General features: G+C 23.6%; 3 protein-coding genes and 1 pseudogene across 3 annotated transcripts, besides 1 other annotated feature; 3 read left to right on the plus strand and 1 right to left on the minus strand.

Moving 5' to 3' along the window:
* The first annotated feature begins 859 nt into the window (after positions 1-859).
* Positions 860-2065, plus strand: PCHAS_1301600 (annotated as a pseudogene).
* Positions 860-2065: a sequence feature (hypothetical protein, pseudogene).
* An 816-nt stretch (positions 2066-2881) lies between these two features.
* PCHAS_1301700 (CIR protein) lies at positions 2882-5872 on the minus strand (the record flags this gene model as incomplete). The annotated part of the gene is made up of 3 exons (XM_016799053.1): positions 2882-3193; positions 3279-5720; positions 5852-5872. 3 exons carry the CDS (start codon positions 5870-5872, stop codon positions 2882-2884), a joined length of 2775 nt encoding a protein of 924 aa, XP_016654398.1.
* A 4016-nt stretch (positions 5873-9888) lies between these two features.
* PCHAS_1301800 (fam-a protein) lies at positions 9889-11434 on the plus strand (the record flags this gene model as incomplete). The annotated part of the gene is made up of 6 exons (XM_016799054.1): positions 9889-9989; positions 10188-10431; positions 10529-10598; positions 10735-10838; positions 10935-11168; positions 11321-11434. The coding sequence occupies 6 exons, from the start codon at positions 9889-9891 to the stop codon at positions 11432-11434; spliced, it is 867 nt and encodes a 288-aa protein (XP_016654399.1).
* Positions 11435-14874: 3440 nt separating this feature from the next.
* Positions 14875-16595, plus strand: PCHAS_1301900 (fam-a protein; the record flags this gene model as incomplete). The annotated part of the gene is made up of 7 exons (XM_016799055.1): positions 14875-15002; positions 15143-15380; positions 15477-15546; positions 15716-15825; positions 15919-16152; positions 16291-16334; positions 16580-16595. 7 exons carry the CDS (start codon positions 14875-14877, stop codon positions 16593-16595), a joined length of 840 nt encoding a protein of 279 aa, XP_016654400.1.
* Positions 16596-17324: the final 729 nt, after the last annotated feature.

Below are 17324 nucleotides of genomic sequence, written 5' to 3' on the forward strand. Positions count from 1 at the left end.
TTTGGATTTCTAGCATGGCTATTTATTCCTTAATATAATTGCTTGCATATATTATATCAAACATAGCCAAGTATTACATTAAAACAGTATATATTTTTATACTTATCCTGCCATTTATACTTATATTATCAACTTTTTATTAGGTAAATAAAGCAGGGTGTCATATAATATGAGCTTTTTTTATGTATGCATAAATTCCACATATAATACACAATTGAATGTATTTCAGTTTTATTTTCAAGTTATGAACTATAAAAATAAAAACCTTGGATATCTATAATGTAATGAGCATATCAATCATGCTATATATAATTAAAGAACTTTTTCAATATATAATATTTATTATTAAATTGCAATAATTTTTATTCAATTATGTGCAACGATTTAAATAAAATTTATTTATCTATACCCTCTTTTAAAAAAACGATTACTTTAATTTTTATATATTATTGTATATTGCACTTACACATATATATAATTTTAAATATAATCGTAATATTATTATATAAACATTAATAATAATAATGAAATACATACATTTAAAGAGTCGGGACTTAATGATGTAGATGAATACAAAAACATTACTCAATTCTATATTCTATACATATTATTAGTATATAATTAAATTTTAAAATTTTATAATGCATGAAATGTGAATATGTTTTTAAAATTATTTATATATTTTTAAATAAATATTAATTTTTATAATTTTTTCGAAATCGATTACTTCAATTTAACACACTAATTCAACCTTTATACTTTTTAATTTCAATTTCTAAAAAATATATTTAATATTTTTTAATTTCAATTTCTAAAGAATATATTAATATTTTTTAATATTTTAATTATTAAATTCAAAATGAATACAAGATATATTAAGATTGCTTTGGCTCTTTTAAGTCTCGCAGGATATATGCAAAATGTAGCATTTGCAGCCAATCATCATTCAGGCAGCGCTTCGTAAGAAAAATACTTGCAACATATATATCTATATCGAATATAAATATGTATATACTGTTTATTATGAGAATATTTATATGCAATTTTGAATATGTATATGTGTATCAGTTGCAAAAAAAAAAAACTTCTTATAAATATAAATTTTTTTAAAATTAAAAATTCAAATAAATTTAAAAATATATTCCCTTCATAATTTGTAGTTCACATGGACATCATGACCACCATGAACACCATTTACACCACGCCCATGGAGAACACCATCACCATGGAGAACATCATGAACATCATGGCCACCATGAACACCATTTACACCACGCCCATGGAGAGCACCATCACCATGGAGAACATCATGAACATCATGGCCACCATGAACACCATTTACACCACGCCCATGGAGAACACCATCACCATGGAGAACATCATGAACATCATGGCCACCATGAACACCATTTACACCACGCCCATGGAGAACACCACCACCATGGAGAACACCACCACCATGGAGAACACCACCACCATGAAGAACACCACCACCATGGAGAACACCACCACCATGGAGAACACCACCACCATGGAGAACACCACCACCATGAAGAACACCACCATGGAGATCATGACCACCATTTACGCTCCAGCCATGATGAACATCACCACCATTAATCCTCCACCCATGAAGAAGCTAATGAATCAGCAAATGCTATGCCCGGTGCTTTAGCTTTTTCAAAAAAGCATGACAAATATACAAAAAATTACAAAATATATCATAAGGAAGATGAAGAACAATTATATATTTTAAAAGAGTAAACTATATTGGCATTGGAAATTATCCTAATTTTTTGTTAACTTAATGGCATTTTTCATTAAAAAGGAAGCTAATGGTGTTAAAATTACCCATATCAGATCTGTAAGCAATATAAAAATTTTAGTAACATAATTTTATTTCATCATTATCAAATATATAAATTTTCTATATAAATGTGCATATTTATAATATATTTATTCATTCACAATTAAAATGGAGAGTTTTATATATTTATTATTTTTTTTTTTTTCTTAGGTTGATCATGACGCTCCTTTATATGTCTGTCCCTCAAGGTTTTCTTAAATTGTTGACATTCCAAAAATTGGCAAATGTTATCAAATTAAGGGAATTTTTTAAAAAGGAATAAACATATTTCTAAATGGCACCTTTTAAAATTTTGATACGTATGTTAGTAAAATAAACTTATTTTCATGAGTTATCTCGTTTTTAATTAATGTCACAGAATTCAAATTTTATTTTTAAATAGTGTTTTATTTACATATAATTCGTTCGTAGTTTATATTGTAAAGATAAGTATATATTTTGAAATGGTAATCACGTAGTGCTTGCTTGTATTTATATTATTGCGAAAAACTGAATAGTAAGTTTCATGAGTGTCAAATATTAAATGATGGAATTAAAAACTTTATTTTAAAGAAAATTAATGGGTTATAGAGAAATAAAAAACAAGTACATATATATGTACAAACTTAATGAAATAACAAAACGTTTCTTATATGAATTATAAGCATAATATTCATTTAAATAAAGTCTACAAACAAGTTATTATATATCAAATATAGTAATAAAATAGTAGACCCTGTATATTGTAAATTAATATATCCAATCCTATGAAAAACAATCAATAAAAGTTATTGCATGCATCTAAATACATTCTTATTTGTTATACTTCTCAAGTGTTTATTATTATTTAATAATATTGTATATCTTTTATAAAAATAGGGTAAATAAGCCTTAATATGGCCCTTACATACTAAATCCCAATTATTTATACTAATAAATGAAATTCGGTTTATTTACTATTGTTTGAATTTTATATTGTATTTTAAATACGTATTCGCATATTTTTAACATTAAAATAAAAAGTTAATTAGTTTATTATTCTATGGTATTTTCTTTTCTTTTATAAACAAAAAAAATTAACAGAAAAAACAAATTAATAAATGGTACAGGATCAGCCTGCATAAGTTGGTATATATTTAATGATGGAGATTTTTCCCCATAAACAGAATTTATAGATTTTATAGTCTGTTTTTTTTGACCAGATGATTTTATAATTATTTGTATTTGTTTTTTTCCGTCACTTGAGTTTATAACTGTCTTTGTCGTTTTATTTGCACCAAACAAGTTTATAACCTTTTTCATGTTTTTTTTTCCTTTCAATTTCTTTCTTCGTCCAAATGATAAATACTAACATAAAATTATGAAAAATATGTAATATTTTATGAGGAAATATTTTAAAAATTATATACCCCATAGTTGTCTTTTTATTTACCTGGTACATAATAGCTAAAGCAATGGGAATTAAAAAAACTATAGTTAAAATTACAAATTGTTTATATTCTTTTAATACATATGAACCACCTATTTTTGTTATTTCATTTCCTTTTAATTCGGTTCCTGGATTTTCTTGTTTAGTCACTGAAGCTGGCATTAGTTTTTGAGATCCTTCTTTATCGGTTTGATCAGAATTATGGTTTCCAGATGGGTCCTGAGGCGGTTTATGTTCTTGACCTTGTTCCTTAGAATTTTGTGTAGTTTGCATAGTTGGTGGAGTTGGTGATGTTTGTGGAGCTTTGAGAGTTTGTGATGCATCTGATGAAGGCTGATGTGGATTTTGTTGAGATAAATCTTGTTGAGGTAAATCTTGTTGAGGTAAATCTTGTTGAGGTGGATCTTTTTGGGGTTTTGATGGATCATCACGTGTGGGTGGATCGCCCTCTGTTCCGTCTGATCCAGGTTTATTATCATCTGAATCTTTTGGGCCTTCGGATGGGGCATTAGGTGTGGGTGGATCATCCCCTGTCCCGCCTGATCCAGATTGTTTATCACCTGAATCAGGAGGGTCTTCTACTTGTTTAGAATCAATACTTAGATTGTTAATAAAATTATTAAAAAATTCAGTAAAATTAATGAAAGTGGTTTTTAAATTAGATACAGACGTATTATATAAACTATTAATGTTATCAATGGCGTCTGTAATTTTTTCCTTATGTTCATTAAAAAGTTTGGAAGCGTTATTTATTTGCTCCATGCCTTTTGACGCGATCATATAAATGTATGGTTTAATATCAAAAGATGGCCATGGTGTATTTTGAGGTTCTTTTTCTCCTGGAGTACTATCTGTGCCACCTCCATCATTACCTGAACCATCTGGTCCTTCTTGATTTTCTTTATCACCACCTGTACCTCCTTCTTGATTATCTGTGTCACTACCTGATCCACCACTTGTTCCACTACCTGAATCTCTTACTTGACTACCTTGCCCACCACCTGTTTCACTGTCTTGGCCTCCTGCTCCAAGACCTGCACCTCCTTCATTGGAATCTCCATTTCCTGTTCCGCTACTTGGGCTTCCTGATTCAGGATGTGTATTTTGCTTTCCTGCAACATCATTTGAATCTTTTTTTCCACTTTCTTCAATATTTTCATTATCTTTAGTGTTTCCTGGCCCAGCATCTATACCTTTTGGTGTATTGGTTCCATTTTTTTGCACGCTTTGTGTATCTCCATCCATATTCCCTTGATTTTCAGAGCCCGCTGCTTGACTTGATGCTTGGGGTCCTGGTGGGGAAGTACCCGCATCGTTTGTTCTCTTTGATGTACCATCATTTGATTTCCCCTCGGAATCTATTTTATCATTTATTACACCACCCGGGCCTCTGTTTTCACTATTTGGATTGCTTACATCACCACTTGCACCCCCTGTATTTGATTTACTACTTTCTGAATCCATTGATTCAATTTTAGAAGCGCCTTGTCCATTTTGGGGGTTTGATCCTCCTTCTTTAGTTTTTGGTAATACATTACTGCCTTGTGGAGATGGTGGTGTTTCGTGCTGACTATTTTTTAATTGGCCTGAAGGGGGTGGTGGAGATGGTGAATCTTTTTTTTGTGGCTGTGGCGGTGGTTCTTCTTTTGAAGAAGATTGTAATGGTGATTTGTCCGCTTTTTTTGGATTTGTAATTTTTTTTTGGGGGAATTTACATTTTGTATTACTGATGTCATATGTTTTAAAACCTCTCACCGCTTTCATCTCTTTTCCATCTTTTGGTGTAAGCGTTTGAAGCTTAGCTGCTAATTTAGAGTTTGAACTATTTTTCTTAATAAATGAACTAAAATCATCATATATACCTTTTAATTTATTCAATAAATCAAGATATGGCTTGCATTTATAAATGTTCAAATAAAGGTTTTTATATTGATGACTGCAATCGGCAGGATATTTATAAAATTGCTTAGTTTGGGTACCGTTATAATAACCTGTAATTATTTTACATATTAGATTAAGTAATTTATAATATTCGCTCATATACTTAAGATTAGCTTCTTTCAAACCCTTTATCATATCCAAAAAAGCCCAATAATCAAATATTCCTTTATATTTCTCTAAATAATTTTTATAAGCCTCATTTAAAGTAGTACCATCCATATAGTTATTTACATCCTTTTTGTCTATGCTTTTGAGGTGCATCTTAAATAATTTATCACTTATCCACATCAATAAACATTCATCATAATTATTATACCTTTGTTTTACTTTTATTGAATCTTTGAATTTCTTAAATATATATGCAGCCAAAGCATCAATACTTTCTTCATTAGTTTTACAACTACCATTACGACAATATCCTTTGATGGTTATGTCTTTGTTAATTTTCTCCGTATCGACATTTTCATCATTAAAATAACTATCACCTTCGAGAAGTAACATACACTAAGAAAATATTTATAAAAATATAAATTAATTCAAAATTAATTCAAATAAAATTTAATATGATTTGAATATAATTTAAACATAATAAAATTAAGGATAAATATATTTTATTTTAAAATAAGGTTATTTACCAATTGTTTGTGCTTGCTCATTGTAATGGAATTTTGTTTTTAAACTGTAGATTGACATCATATTGTTTTTACATAAAACTTATATACTACACCAAAAAATTTATGCAATTATTTGTCTTTCTATGTGAAATTTTAAATAGTTAAACGCACTTTAGCATTTTTCTCAATAATAATATTAATTTTAAATTAATATACAATAATATAATGAAATAAAACTTATATTAACTTTTGTTGCAATTGAGATAAGCATTCTTATTTTGTGATTTGTTCGAACCATTTTTATCATATGCGAAATATCGCTATTCTTAATAATATTTGGAATAGCTTCATTGTGTAATTTTGTGTAACATTTCAATAAGTTTAAATAAAACACATTTTCTAATTATTATACGTTCTTACATTAGAGAACTATACATTTTCTTGATTTATAGTAAAATTATCACCAATTCTATATTATTATAAATATATAAAGAATTAAAAATGTGTTATTACTATAATTGTTAAAAATGTATTTGTATCTCATTATTTGAATATAATGTATTATTTAAGTTATTATTCAACATGGAATATCACACCTTTTATATTATTTCTAATAAATACAAAACACAAGTTGTGTTTAAATTTAATATTTTCCTTTTTCTAAATAAATGGTATATAGCATGTTTAATTACCTTAATTAATATATGTAAATTAATAATTCATTTTAGAATATGTGCTAATATTTCTTTACATATAACATAATTAATGAATAATTTAAGTGCATATTTTATCTAATTTTTAAAATTAAAAAAGCATAATATACAAATATATTAATTGAGCTATTGCAATTAAAATGAATCATGAATATAAATTGGTTTTAGGGTAATAGTTAGTATATAGAGAATGTATAATATTCTTTTCATTCTTATGATTTATTTAATGTATAAATGATTAAAAAATATTTTTCAAACATTAAAGCAAATAAATATAATTGTGCTCGTGCAATTTAATTTAAATATATTAACTTTAAATTTTAAAATTGTATTAATACTTTGGTTAGAATAATTAACTAATTTAGAAGCAATATAATATGTATTATCATTTTAAATACACATTTATTCTTACAACCTAAACATATGTATTGTACATTTTTTAATAATATAATTTTATTTATTTCTATAATAAAATATTTACATTTTTAATGGAAACTTTAGAATTATTAGTAAAATTAATGGTATCTTACTTGACAATGTTGATTCTAGTATTGCTACATTAAAGCTTAAATAAGTGTTATAATATTCATATGATATTTTATACGCACAATTATAATCTCCTCACATGTTTAAGAATATGTATAATCCATTTATACCCATATAAAATAAACATAATATATTAATTCGTATTTAATCATGTATTAATCAATATTGTGATTGCTATCACTAATGGCGCATCAATGTATACTACTATGAGGTAAGTAATGCACTCAAGAGAAATGCTTTAAATCAATTACTAATTTTCCTTGCCTCATTGCTTTAAAGTATAAAATTTTAGAACATATGTATTATTTTGTAACAACAATGTATTTAAATTATTTTAAAGTTTGTGCATATATAATAGCCTAATAAAAATGTTATTAGTTCAAATAAAATTAATTTTAATTATATGAAGTTTTCATAATAAAACACTATTTAAATATTAGTAAAGTATTTTATTATATTATATGTATAGGCATATAATAAGAAAGCTATTATTTCTATCGTATTATTTATAATTATTAAAACAAAATATAATCTAAATTTTATTAACATTCTTATATGCAATTATATTAACTATTTTAAATATAATTTATTTATACCTCAAAACTATAAAATTTTTAAATTAATAGTGATTAATCTAATGTTATACCTTTATTGTAAATAAATTAAAGTATATAGAACTATTTCTATTATTTGAATTTAATGATTTAGCATAAAATGATGCTATATACAATCAAAAAATAAATGGTATTATACATATATCTATAATGTATTTTTTATTGTACTATTAAAAATGTTAGATGCATAAAATACCTTTTATAGATAATGTTGTATTGTCGATTTTTGATCGATATTTTATGAATCTGCATTATATTATTATGTATTATTAGCCTGTTTAATTAATGTTAAAAATATATCCATTAACCTGAAGGTATATTATAATGTAGATAAATGCTCCAAATGAACCTAATTATATGTTACAGCTTCATATATAAGGTTATTATTTCGTTTGGTTGGAAAGTTGTAATTTAAATAAAAATAACGACAGAAATAATATGTTTTGCTAAATAAAATGCTTCATCAAATAAAGAAACATATTGTATTATTCATGATTCAATATGTCTCTGGGTTAGCAACTCTTATATAATAAATAATAAGGGTTCTTCCATATAGTTAGTCAACAATTACCAATAAAGTATAAAATGGGAGGTTGTAATATGACGCATTTATATATATAAATGAATTATATGAAAATATTATAACGTATGGGAAATAGCTATACACCCCATTTCATATTAATGGCTATGCCCTTTTTGGGTGCATATTTAGACACTATCTCGCGATTAAAAATACGAGGATAACACATATTTAATCACCAATTACAGACAATATATATTATCAAATTATTACAAAATAATTACAATATACCCAGAACCCTAACCCAAAGCGCAGATTAAGCGAACGGAAAAATAATCCACAAACATAACACTGCCCCATAAAATTTTAAACACCTCGATATCGAGAAATTAAAATAAAAAAATTAATTAATTTTATGTATCCATATTATATACTTCTTGATTTTACAAAATTATGCTTCATTATTTTTATATTTTATTTATTTGTATTTTTTAAAATTTTATATATACTCTATTTTGCCATTAAAAGAAAATTTATAATTTGTATTAATTTATAAAAAAAATATGGGCATCAATATCATTACTTATAAATAATTTTTATAAAATTAACAATTTTGCTAAAAAATATTATTTAGTAAAATTTATGTTAAAAATGATAAAAAATCGCAGAATTTTTGATTCTCATAATATAAATTTTATCAAGTTATTGTTATGAAACATTATAAATAATTGTTATAATATTGAGGAATGCATATAAATATAATGTAATATTCGCCTTTAAACAAACTCCTTAATATTTAAAATTATAAAATATTCTTTATACTCAAAGCAAATAGAAAGAAACAACAAAACAACTATTTTTATATATTAATTATTACAATTTATATTTCTAGCATGGGTATTGATTCCGTAATATAGTTGTTTGCGTATATTAGAACAAATCTAATAAATTGTTACATTAAAACAATATATATTTTTTATACTCTTATCCTACCTTTATATTATCAACTTTCTCTTGTTAAATAAATGCTGTTGTCATATAATATACGTTTTTTCTATCTATGCATAAATTTCAGTTTTATTTTTAAGTTATGAACTATAATAATAAAAAATTTGGGTACCTATAATACAACGTATTAATAATGTTATATATAACTAAAGCTATTTTTTTATATATATAATATTTATTAAAGCTGTAATAATTATTGTTCACTTATATGCAACGCTTTAAATAAAAATCAAATTATTTATATATTTTTTAAAAAAAAACATTTACTTTAATTTTTATATATTATAATATATTATGTTTTCGTATATTATTCGAAATATAATTGTAATAATATTATTACATAAATTTCAATAATAATAATAATTAAATAATTAACATTTTAAAAACCAATATATAGAATACAAGACATGTTACTAAATTGTATATTCTGTACGTATTTATTAGTATACAATAATATTAAAAAATATAATAAATACCTGAAATAAATAAAATTTAAAAATTATTTATGTTTTTTAAATAAATATTAATTTTTGTAAATTTTTCGAAATCGGTTGCTTCGATTTAACATAATTATACACCCTTTATATTTATTAATTGAAAATTAATAAAAAATAAATATATTAATATTTTTTAGTATTTTATATATCAAATTCAAAAATGAATAAAGGATATATTAAGATTGCTTTGGCAATTTTAAGCTTCGCAGGATATATGCAAAATGTAGCATTTGCAAGCGAAGCTGCTGTACCTACCACTTCGTAAGAAAATAATTGCATCATATATATCTGCATTGAATATAAATATGTGTATACTGTTTATTATGAGAATATTATGTATATTTTGTGAATTTGGATATGTATAACAATTGGAAAATAAAAGCAACTTATAAATATATATTTGTTTCTAAATTATAAATGCAAACGCATTTAAAAATATATTTCCTTCTCCATTTCTAGTTCAAATGAAAAAAATAGGCAACATCTAAATTTAAGATCTAGACAACAAGGATCTTTCAACCCTCGAGAAGCTAAACAAGCAGCAGCTGTTATGGCCGAAGCTTTAAATATTTCAAAAAAACATGCCGAACACACAGATGATTACAGGTTCTATTGTGAGATGAATGGAGCAGTTCTACATTTTAAGCCATTCAGATATACTACAATTGGAAAGCTTGAATTTACAATCCCCAACGCCAATAATGTATGAATTAACAAGCAATAATTTTTAATTCATGAAATTATTTTAAAATAACAAAATATAATTGTTAATATATAAATATTTTTTTTGTTATTGTTAGTATGCTGATATATTAAAGATGTTATGGGGTCCCAATACCGAAAATAACTACAAAAATATGTTCGATACAGGTATATAATTAACTAATTTATTTAATGTGATTATTAATCTTTATGATGGATTTATTGTTTTTTTATAATCAATCTTCAATTTTCTAAATTTAATAATGTTTTAATTGACATGTATACAAAATTATATTTTTTTTAGGAAAAATTTTTCGAATGTACAATGAAAATCTAGCTATTATACAACAGTATTACCACGGCCCTATAGGGGATTCATACTATAATGTAATAGTCAACAAAGTTGAAGTAAGGATATTTTTTTTTCTTCATCCTTCTAGATATACTTTTTTTTCGTATGACTATATCATAATTTATAAAAATGTACTTTTTATTAATTTATAGCTATCAGACGACGAAACTGCAATACTCTTGGTTTCATCAGATATGAAGGATAATAGCAAACCACGTCCTATACCTTATCAAAATCCTATCGTAACAAGTGCAAACTCATTCAAGCCTGTTCTTAATTCTGAAGTCGAAGTTAGAATAGGAATGTTACACAAAACGTATATTAACTTAATGACGCTTTTCATTAAAAAGGAAGCTGATGGCGTTAAAATTACCCTTATCGGCTCTGTAAGCAATATAAAAATTTTAGTAACATAATTTTGTGTTACCATTATCAAAACTATATAAATTCTATATAAATTTTCATATTGTAATACATATATTCATTCATAATAAAATGGAGCATTTATATATTTATTAATTTTTGTTTCTTTTCTCAGATTGAACATGGTTTTATTCCCAATACCGATAGGCCAAGAAAAACTCTTATGAATATAACAGCCTTTATAATGTTAAATTTTATCAATCTAAAAGATGTTGTTAAAAAGAAATAAATGTATTTCCAAATAACATTTTTTAAAATTTTGATATTTATATTAATAAAATAAACTTATTTTCATGAATTATGTTTATTTTAAATTATTGTTATAGAACATAGATTTTGTTTTTAAACAGTATTTGATTTGCACAACATTTATTCATGGTTTTTATTGTAAATATAAATATAGTTTTTGAAATGGTAAATACGTAATGCTTGTGCGTATTTATCTGACTATGAAAAACTAAATAACAACCTTCATGGGTGTCAAATATAAAATTACGAAATTTGAAGCTTTGTTTTAAAGAAAATTTATGGGTTATAAAGAAATAAGAAAATATGTACAAACTTAAAGAGAGAGCAATATGTTCTTATATTAGTTATAAACATAAAGCATGCCATTTATTAAAATTATAACTTTTAAAAATATATCAGATTATTACTTTTTCTAAATATATGATATGTCGTTTATATTTTAATTAATAATATAAATGATTATCCCATTTAGAATATACAATAAACTTGTTCGTATACAAATATCCATAATACAAAATTATATTTTAATAAGTAATATTCTACTTCATATTCTATTTATCTTTCTAAAATTAAAACACAAAATGTGCAATTTAAGTTAATCAAATTAATTACAAATTGAAACAATATGGCACCTAGATTGGTTTTAAAGCTAGTATATATATTACCATTCTTATTAACTAATTAATATATAAATAAATACAAACTTCAATTTTAAGCTATAAAAACCAATTTGATAAAACTACTTTCATATGATTTACTTAAATTTTATAGAAACAATATAAGGGGATTTACCATTCTAGTGCATATTCCTATTTAGAACCTAAACATGTTATATGCTCCATATTTTATAATAAAATATTTAGCTCAATCTAGAAAACTATATTTTTATTCAAATTATTAATATAATTAATAATGTATGGCTTTGCAGTGTTAATATTATACATAAGCGTAAATTATAATAATTATTTATCGTCTGGATCTTTTCATTTTTAATAATATATATCAACTTATTCAAATAAAATGAGTTTAATGATTTTGTCGTGTTTAATACTTTATTTATTGTTACCATTGTTGCGTTCTGCTATATCGCTGTATGGTACAACGGAATAATTAATGCGCTTAATAAAAATACTTTAAATCAATGGATAATATTTCCGCGTTTCATAGCTTTAAATCAAGTATTTTAGAACATATATACTATCTCGGAAAAACATTATATATAACCTAATATAAATATTATTAGTTCAAGTAAAATTAATTATTATCTACCTTTTCGATAAAATTAATACTTAATTATATGATGTTTTCATAATAAAACAACATTTCAATATTAGTTATTAGTAATACATTTTATTAGATTATATGTATAGGCATGTAACAATAATGTTATTCTTTCTATTATATTATTTATAACTATTAGAACCAAATATGTTATAAACTTTATTAATATACTTATAATTTATTTATTCCTCAAATCTATGAAGCTTAAAAATGAATAGTTATTAATCTATTATTATGCCTTATGATAAATAAATTAAAGCGTATAAAGAAACATATATCAATACTAATTAGTTTTAATGCAAATATAAAGGGAATACACAAAATGATACAAATATAATCGAAAAGTGAAAGGATAGTATACATATATTTATAATGTAATTTTTTATTGTATTATTAAAAATGGTAGATGCATAAAAAGCCTTTTATAGATGATGCTGAATTATTGAATCTCGATCGATATTTATGAATCGGATTTTGTGATTATCTATTATATATTTGAAATATGCTTAATTAACATTAAAAATATGCATATTAGCCTGAAGGTACATTATAATACAAATAAATGCTCCAAATGAATCTAATTATATATTACAACTTCATATATAAGATTATTATACCGTTCGGTTGCAAAATGCAATTTGAATCAAAATAATAATGACACGAATAATATGTTTTACTAAGTAAAATGCTTCATCGAATAAAGAAACCTATTTGGTTATGCATAATTCAATATAAATCTGGGTTAATACGTCTTACATAATATGGGTTCTTATATTTAGTTAGCCAAAAATTAGCAATAAAATGTGAAGTTATAATATTGCAACATTTAATATATACGAACGAGTTAGATGAAAGTATTATAACTTATGGAAAATGTGTTATACGGCCCTTTTACAATAGTGCTTATCACCTTTTTTGCTTACAAATATAGACATCACCTCGAGATTAAACATATGAAGATAGTACACATATTTAATTAGTATTCAAAGACCAATAAATATTATCAAATTATAAACAATTTAATAAAAATATTACAATAACCCATAATACAGAACCCTGACCCATAATGTATGAGCACCTCGGCATCAACAATATTAAAATAATAAAATAAATTTATTTTATATATGCATATATATATTTCTTGGTTTCACAACTTTTGTTTCATTTTATTTTTATATTTTATTTATTTGTATTTTTTTATTTTGTATGTACTTTGTTTTACTATTAAAATGGGACTTGTAATTTGTATTCATTTATACAAAAATGGATGCCAATATTACTACCAATAAATAATTTTTATAAAATTAAAAATTTTGTTAGAAAAATGTTATGTAATAAAATTTGTATTAAATGTGATAAAAAAATTCAGAATGATTGAATTTCATAATTTTACCATACTATTATTTTGATGAAGTAAAAAATATAGTTATTAACTATTATTAGTAATATATAAAATTAATTGATCTACCGATTAAATTAATTATTTTAATATTTAAAAATGCAAAGACATGCCTTATACTCAAAGCAAATGAAAAAATAGAAAAAATTATTTTAATATAATTATATATATTTACATTAATAATTATATTAAAACAAATATATGTTTTTATTATTTTCTTGCTTTTATATTTGTATTTTAAATGATTTATTTCTATTAGGTAAAACAACATGTTTTTTTTCTATTATATATAAATATAAGTATATATGTAATTCCATATGTAACGGAATCATTTATAAATTTTAAATTGAGTTTAATCATTTATAAAAATATTAAAAAAATGTATTCATAATGTTATATGTTAAAAATATCATTTATATAATATAATTAAAATTATTTATTTTTATATTTTATAATATTAATAAAATTATGAATTATAATATTTTGGCATTTATTATTTATGAAATATTCTGTATTACATAGTCTTGTAATCGAATGATTTAAATATAAAAATATTAAACCTATAAATCTGATAAAAACCTACATTTTGTCATTTAAATAATAGTCTGTATTTTTTTATGCTTTATTGGAGAAAATTATTTGCTTCAATTTTAATTATACTTGTCCATATTTTCGAGTTGTTAATTTTTAGTTAAAAAAATACTATATATTTTTTAATATGTTGTTTATAAAGTTCAAAAATGAATAAATTTTATATTCAAATTGTTTTTTTTCTATTAAGTGTCTCAGTGTATCTGAATAATAAAACCCTTGCAACTGAGCCTGCTCCAGGAAAATCAATATTCAAATCAAAAAATAGTTATGCTACGTAAGAAAATGCATCCATATATATGTTACATATTTCATTATGAAAATATTAAATATACTCCTATGCAACAATGTTATAATATAATACAACACCTTTATTTTTGTACGCATAAAAAACATGTTCATTTTGATCAATGATAGTTCAGAAGAAATATATGAAAGCAACAAGCACTTATTATGTGCAAATCCCGAAGAAATACAAAATGCGGAAAAGCTTATGAACGAAGCTATAACACATTTAGAATATCATGCTACAAATAATCATGGTTATAAACATCTGGCAGAAGATCCTTATTGTAATTTGAATGTTTATGAAAAAAAATATCAAGACGATACAATAGTTCTCAATTTTCAATATATACTCCATGATCCCAATAAGGTATCAATTAATAAATAACATTAAAAGTCATAAACCAAATTAAAATTAAAAAATTATTATAACTTATATACAAACATTTTTCTTTGTTTCCATTAGTATAATGAAACCATAGGCGAGTTTTGGGATCACAATATTCTCAACCCGATCGATTATAAATCTACTAAAAGTATACATAACATAAATAATTAGCCAAATGAGCACGATATTGTTACTATTTATTTGACATTTTGTTATTTGTTATTGCCATTGTTATATAATACTATTTATTTTTTCCCATATATTCAAACTCATGATATTTTAATTTCATATATGCAATTTATAATATTGTTTTTTAGGAAAAATTGCTCGTGTGTACAATCCAAATTTAGTAATCATACAACAACGTTACAAAAATAACCCTGGGGACTGTGAGAAATATTTTTATGCTTTAGCCAAAAAAGCTCAAGTAAGGAAATATTTACTTGTCTGTTTCATTATAAATCGCATTTTTCATATCATTCACAATAATTTATGCAATATATTTTTATTAATTTTGTAGATATCCGAAGACAAAACTATAATCGTCATGACATCAGCAAATATAAATGATCACAATAGTAAAAATAAGAAATCCTATAAAAACACATTAATAGAAAGCGCAAATTTATTCACAACTGACATTGATTCTGAAGAAGATATTAGAAAAGGGAAATTAAATAAAACGTTTCTTAACATAGGTGGATACCTCATTGAAAAAAACGACAATTGTGTTCAAATCACCCGTATCGAATCTGTAAGCGATATGCATATTTTAATAGCATGATAATTCTCAGCAAGTGTTTAAATAAATGCACATATTTATAATATATACTATAGTTTGCTAAAAATTTAAACATTTTATATATTCATCCATTTATGCTTTTTTTCTTAGATTGATGAAAATGGATCCATTAACAAAAATGCATTATTGAAAAGGTTTTAGATTATTTTTTCATTCATATATATTTTTCAGTACCATAATATTAGAAAATTTATGTTACTAAACCATGTATATGGCCGCTTTAAGTTGCCATCATAAAATGTTTTTTTGTTTTAAGAATGTTTTCTTTGTATATTAATTGTTTATGTATTTTAATATTATGATACATCTATATGTATTAATTTTGTGAATACTACAAATATAGCTGCTATTATTTATGATTTTTCTTTCATATTAATAGTCCATGCCCCTTTTAGGATCATATTTAGACATCATCTCGGGATTAAACATACTAGGATGGTACATATATTTAATCACCATTTACAAAAAATATAATCAAATTATAAACAAATTAATAAAAATATGGCCACAATCCAAAACATAGATTCCATAATACAGAACCCTGATCCATAATGCATGAACAACTCGGCATCAGGAATATTATAATTAAAAAATAAATTAATTTTACGTATGTATACGTATTTCGTGCTTTTACAACTTTATGTTTCATTATTTTATTTTTATATTTTTATTTATTTGTATTTTTTTTAATTATATATATTATGTTTTATTATTAAAAGGAAATACATAATTTGTATTCATTTATAAAAAAACATGGTTGCCAATATTACGACCAATAAACAATTTTTATAAAATTAACAATTTTGATAGAAAAAAGTTATTTAGTAAAATTTGTATTAAAAGCATAAAAAAATTACAAAAAATGCGATTTATCGTCATATATATTTTATCGTACTATTATTATGATGAGATAAAAAATATGGTTATTATAGTAGTATTAATAATATATTTAATTAACTGGATTTCTCAAATTAAATTAATTTCTTTAATATAAAAAAACAGAATCGATATATTTTATATTAAATCTAGCATTTCCAAAAAATTGTTGTAAAACAAATGAAAAAAATATGGAAACAACTATTTTAATATAATTATTAATAAAACATATATATATTTTACATTAT

Source organism: Plasmodium chabaudi (genome assembly GCF_900002335.3).
Source record: "Plasmodium chabaudi chabaudi strain AS genome assembly, chromosome: 13".
Taxonomy (NCBI): Eukaryota; Apicomplexa; class Aconoidasida; order Haemosporida; family Plasmodiidae; genus Plasmodium; species Plasmodium chabaudi.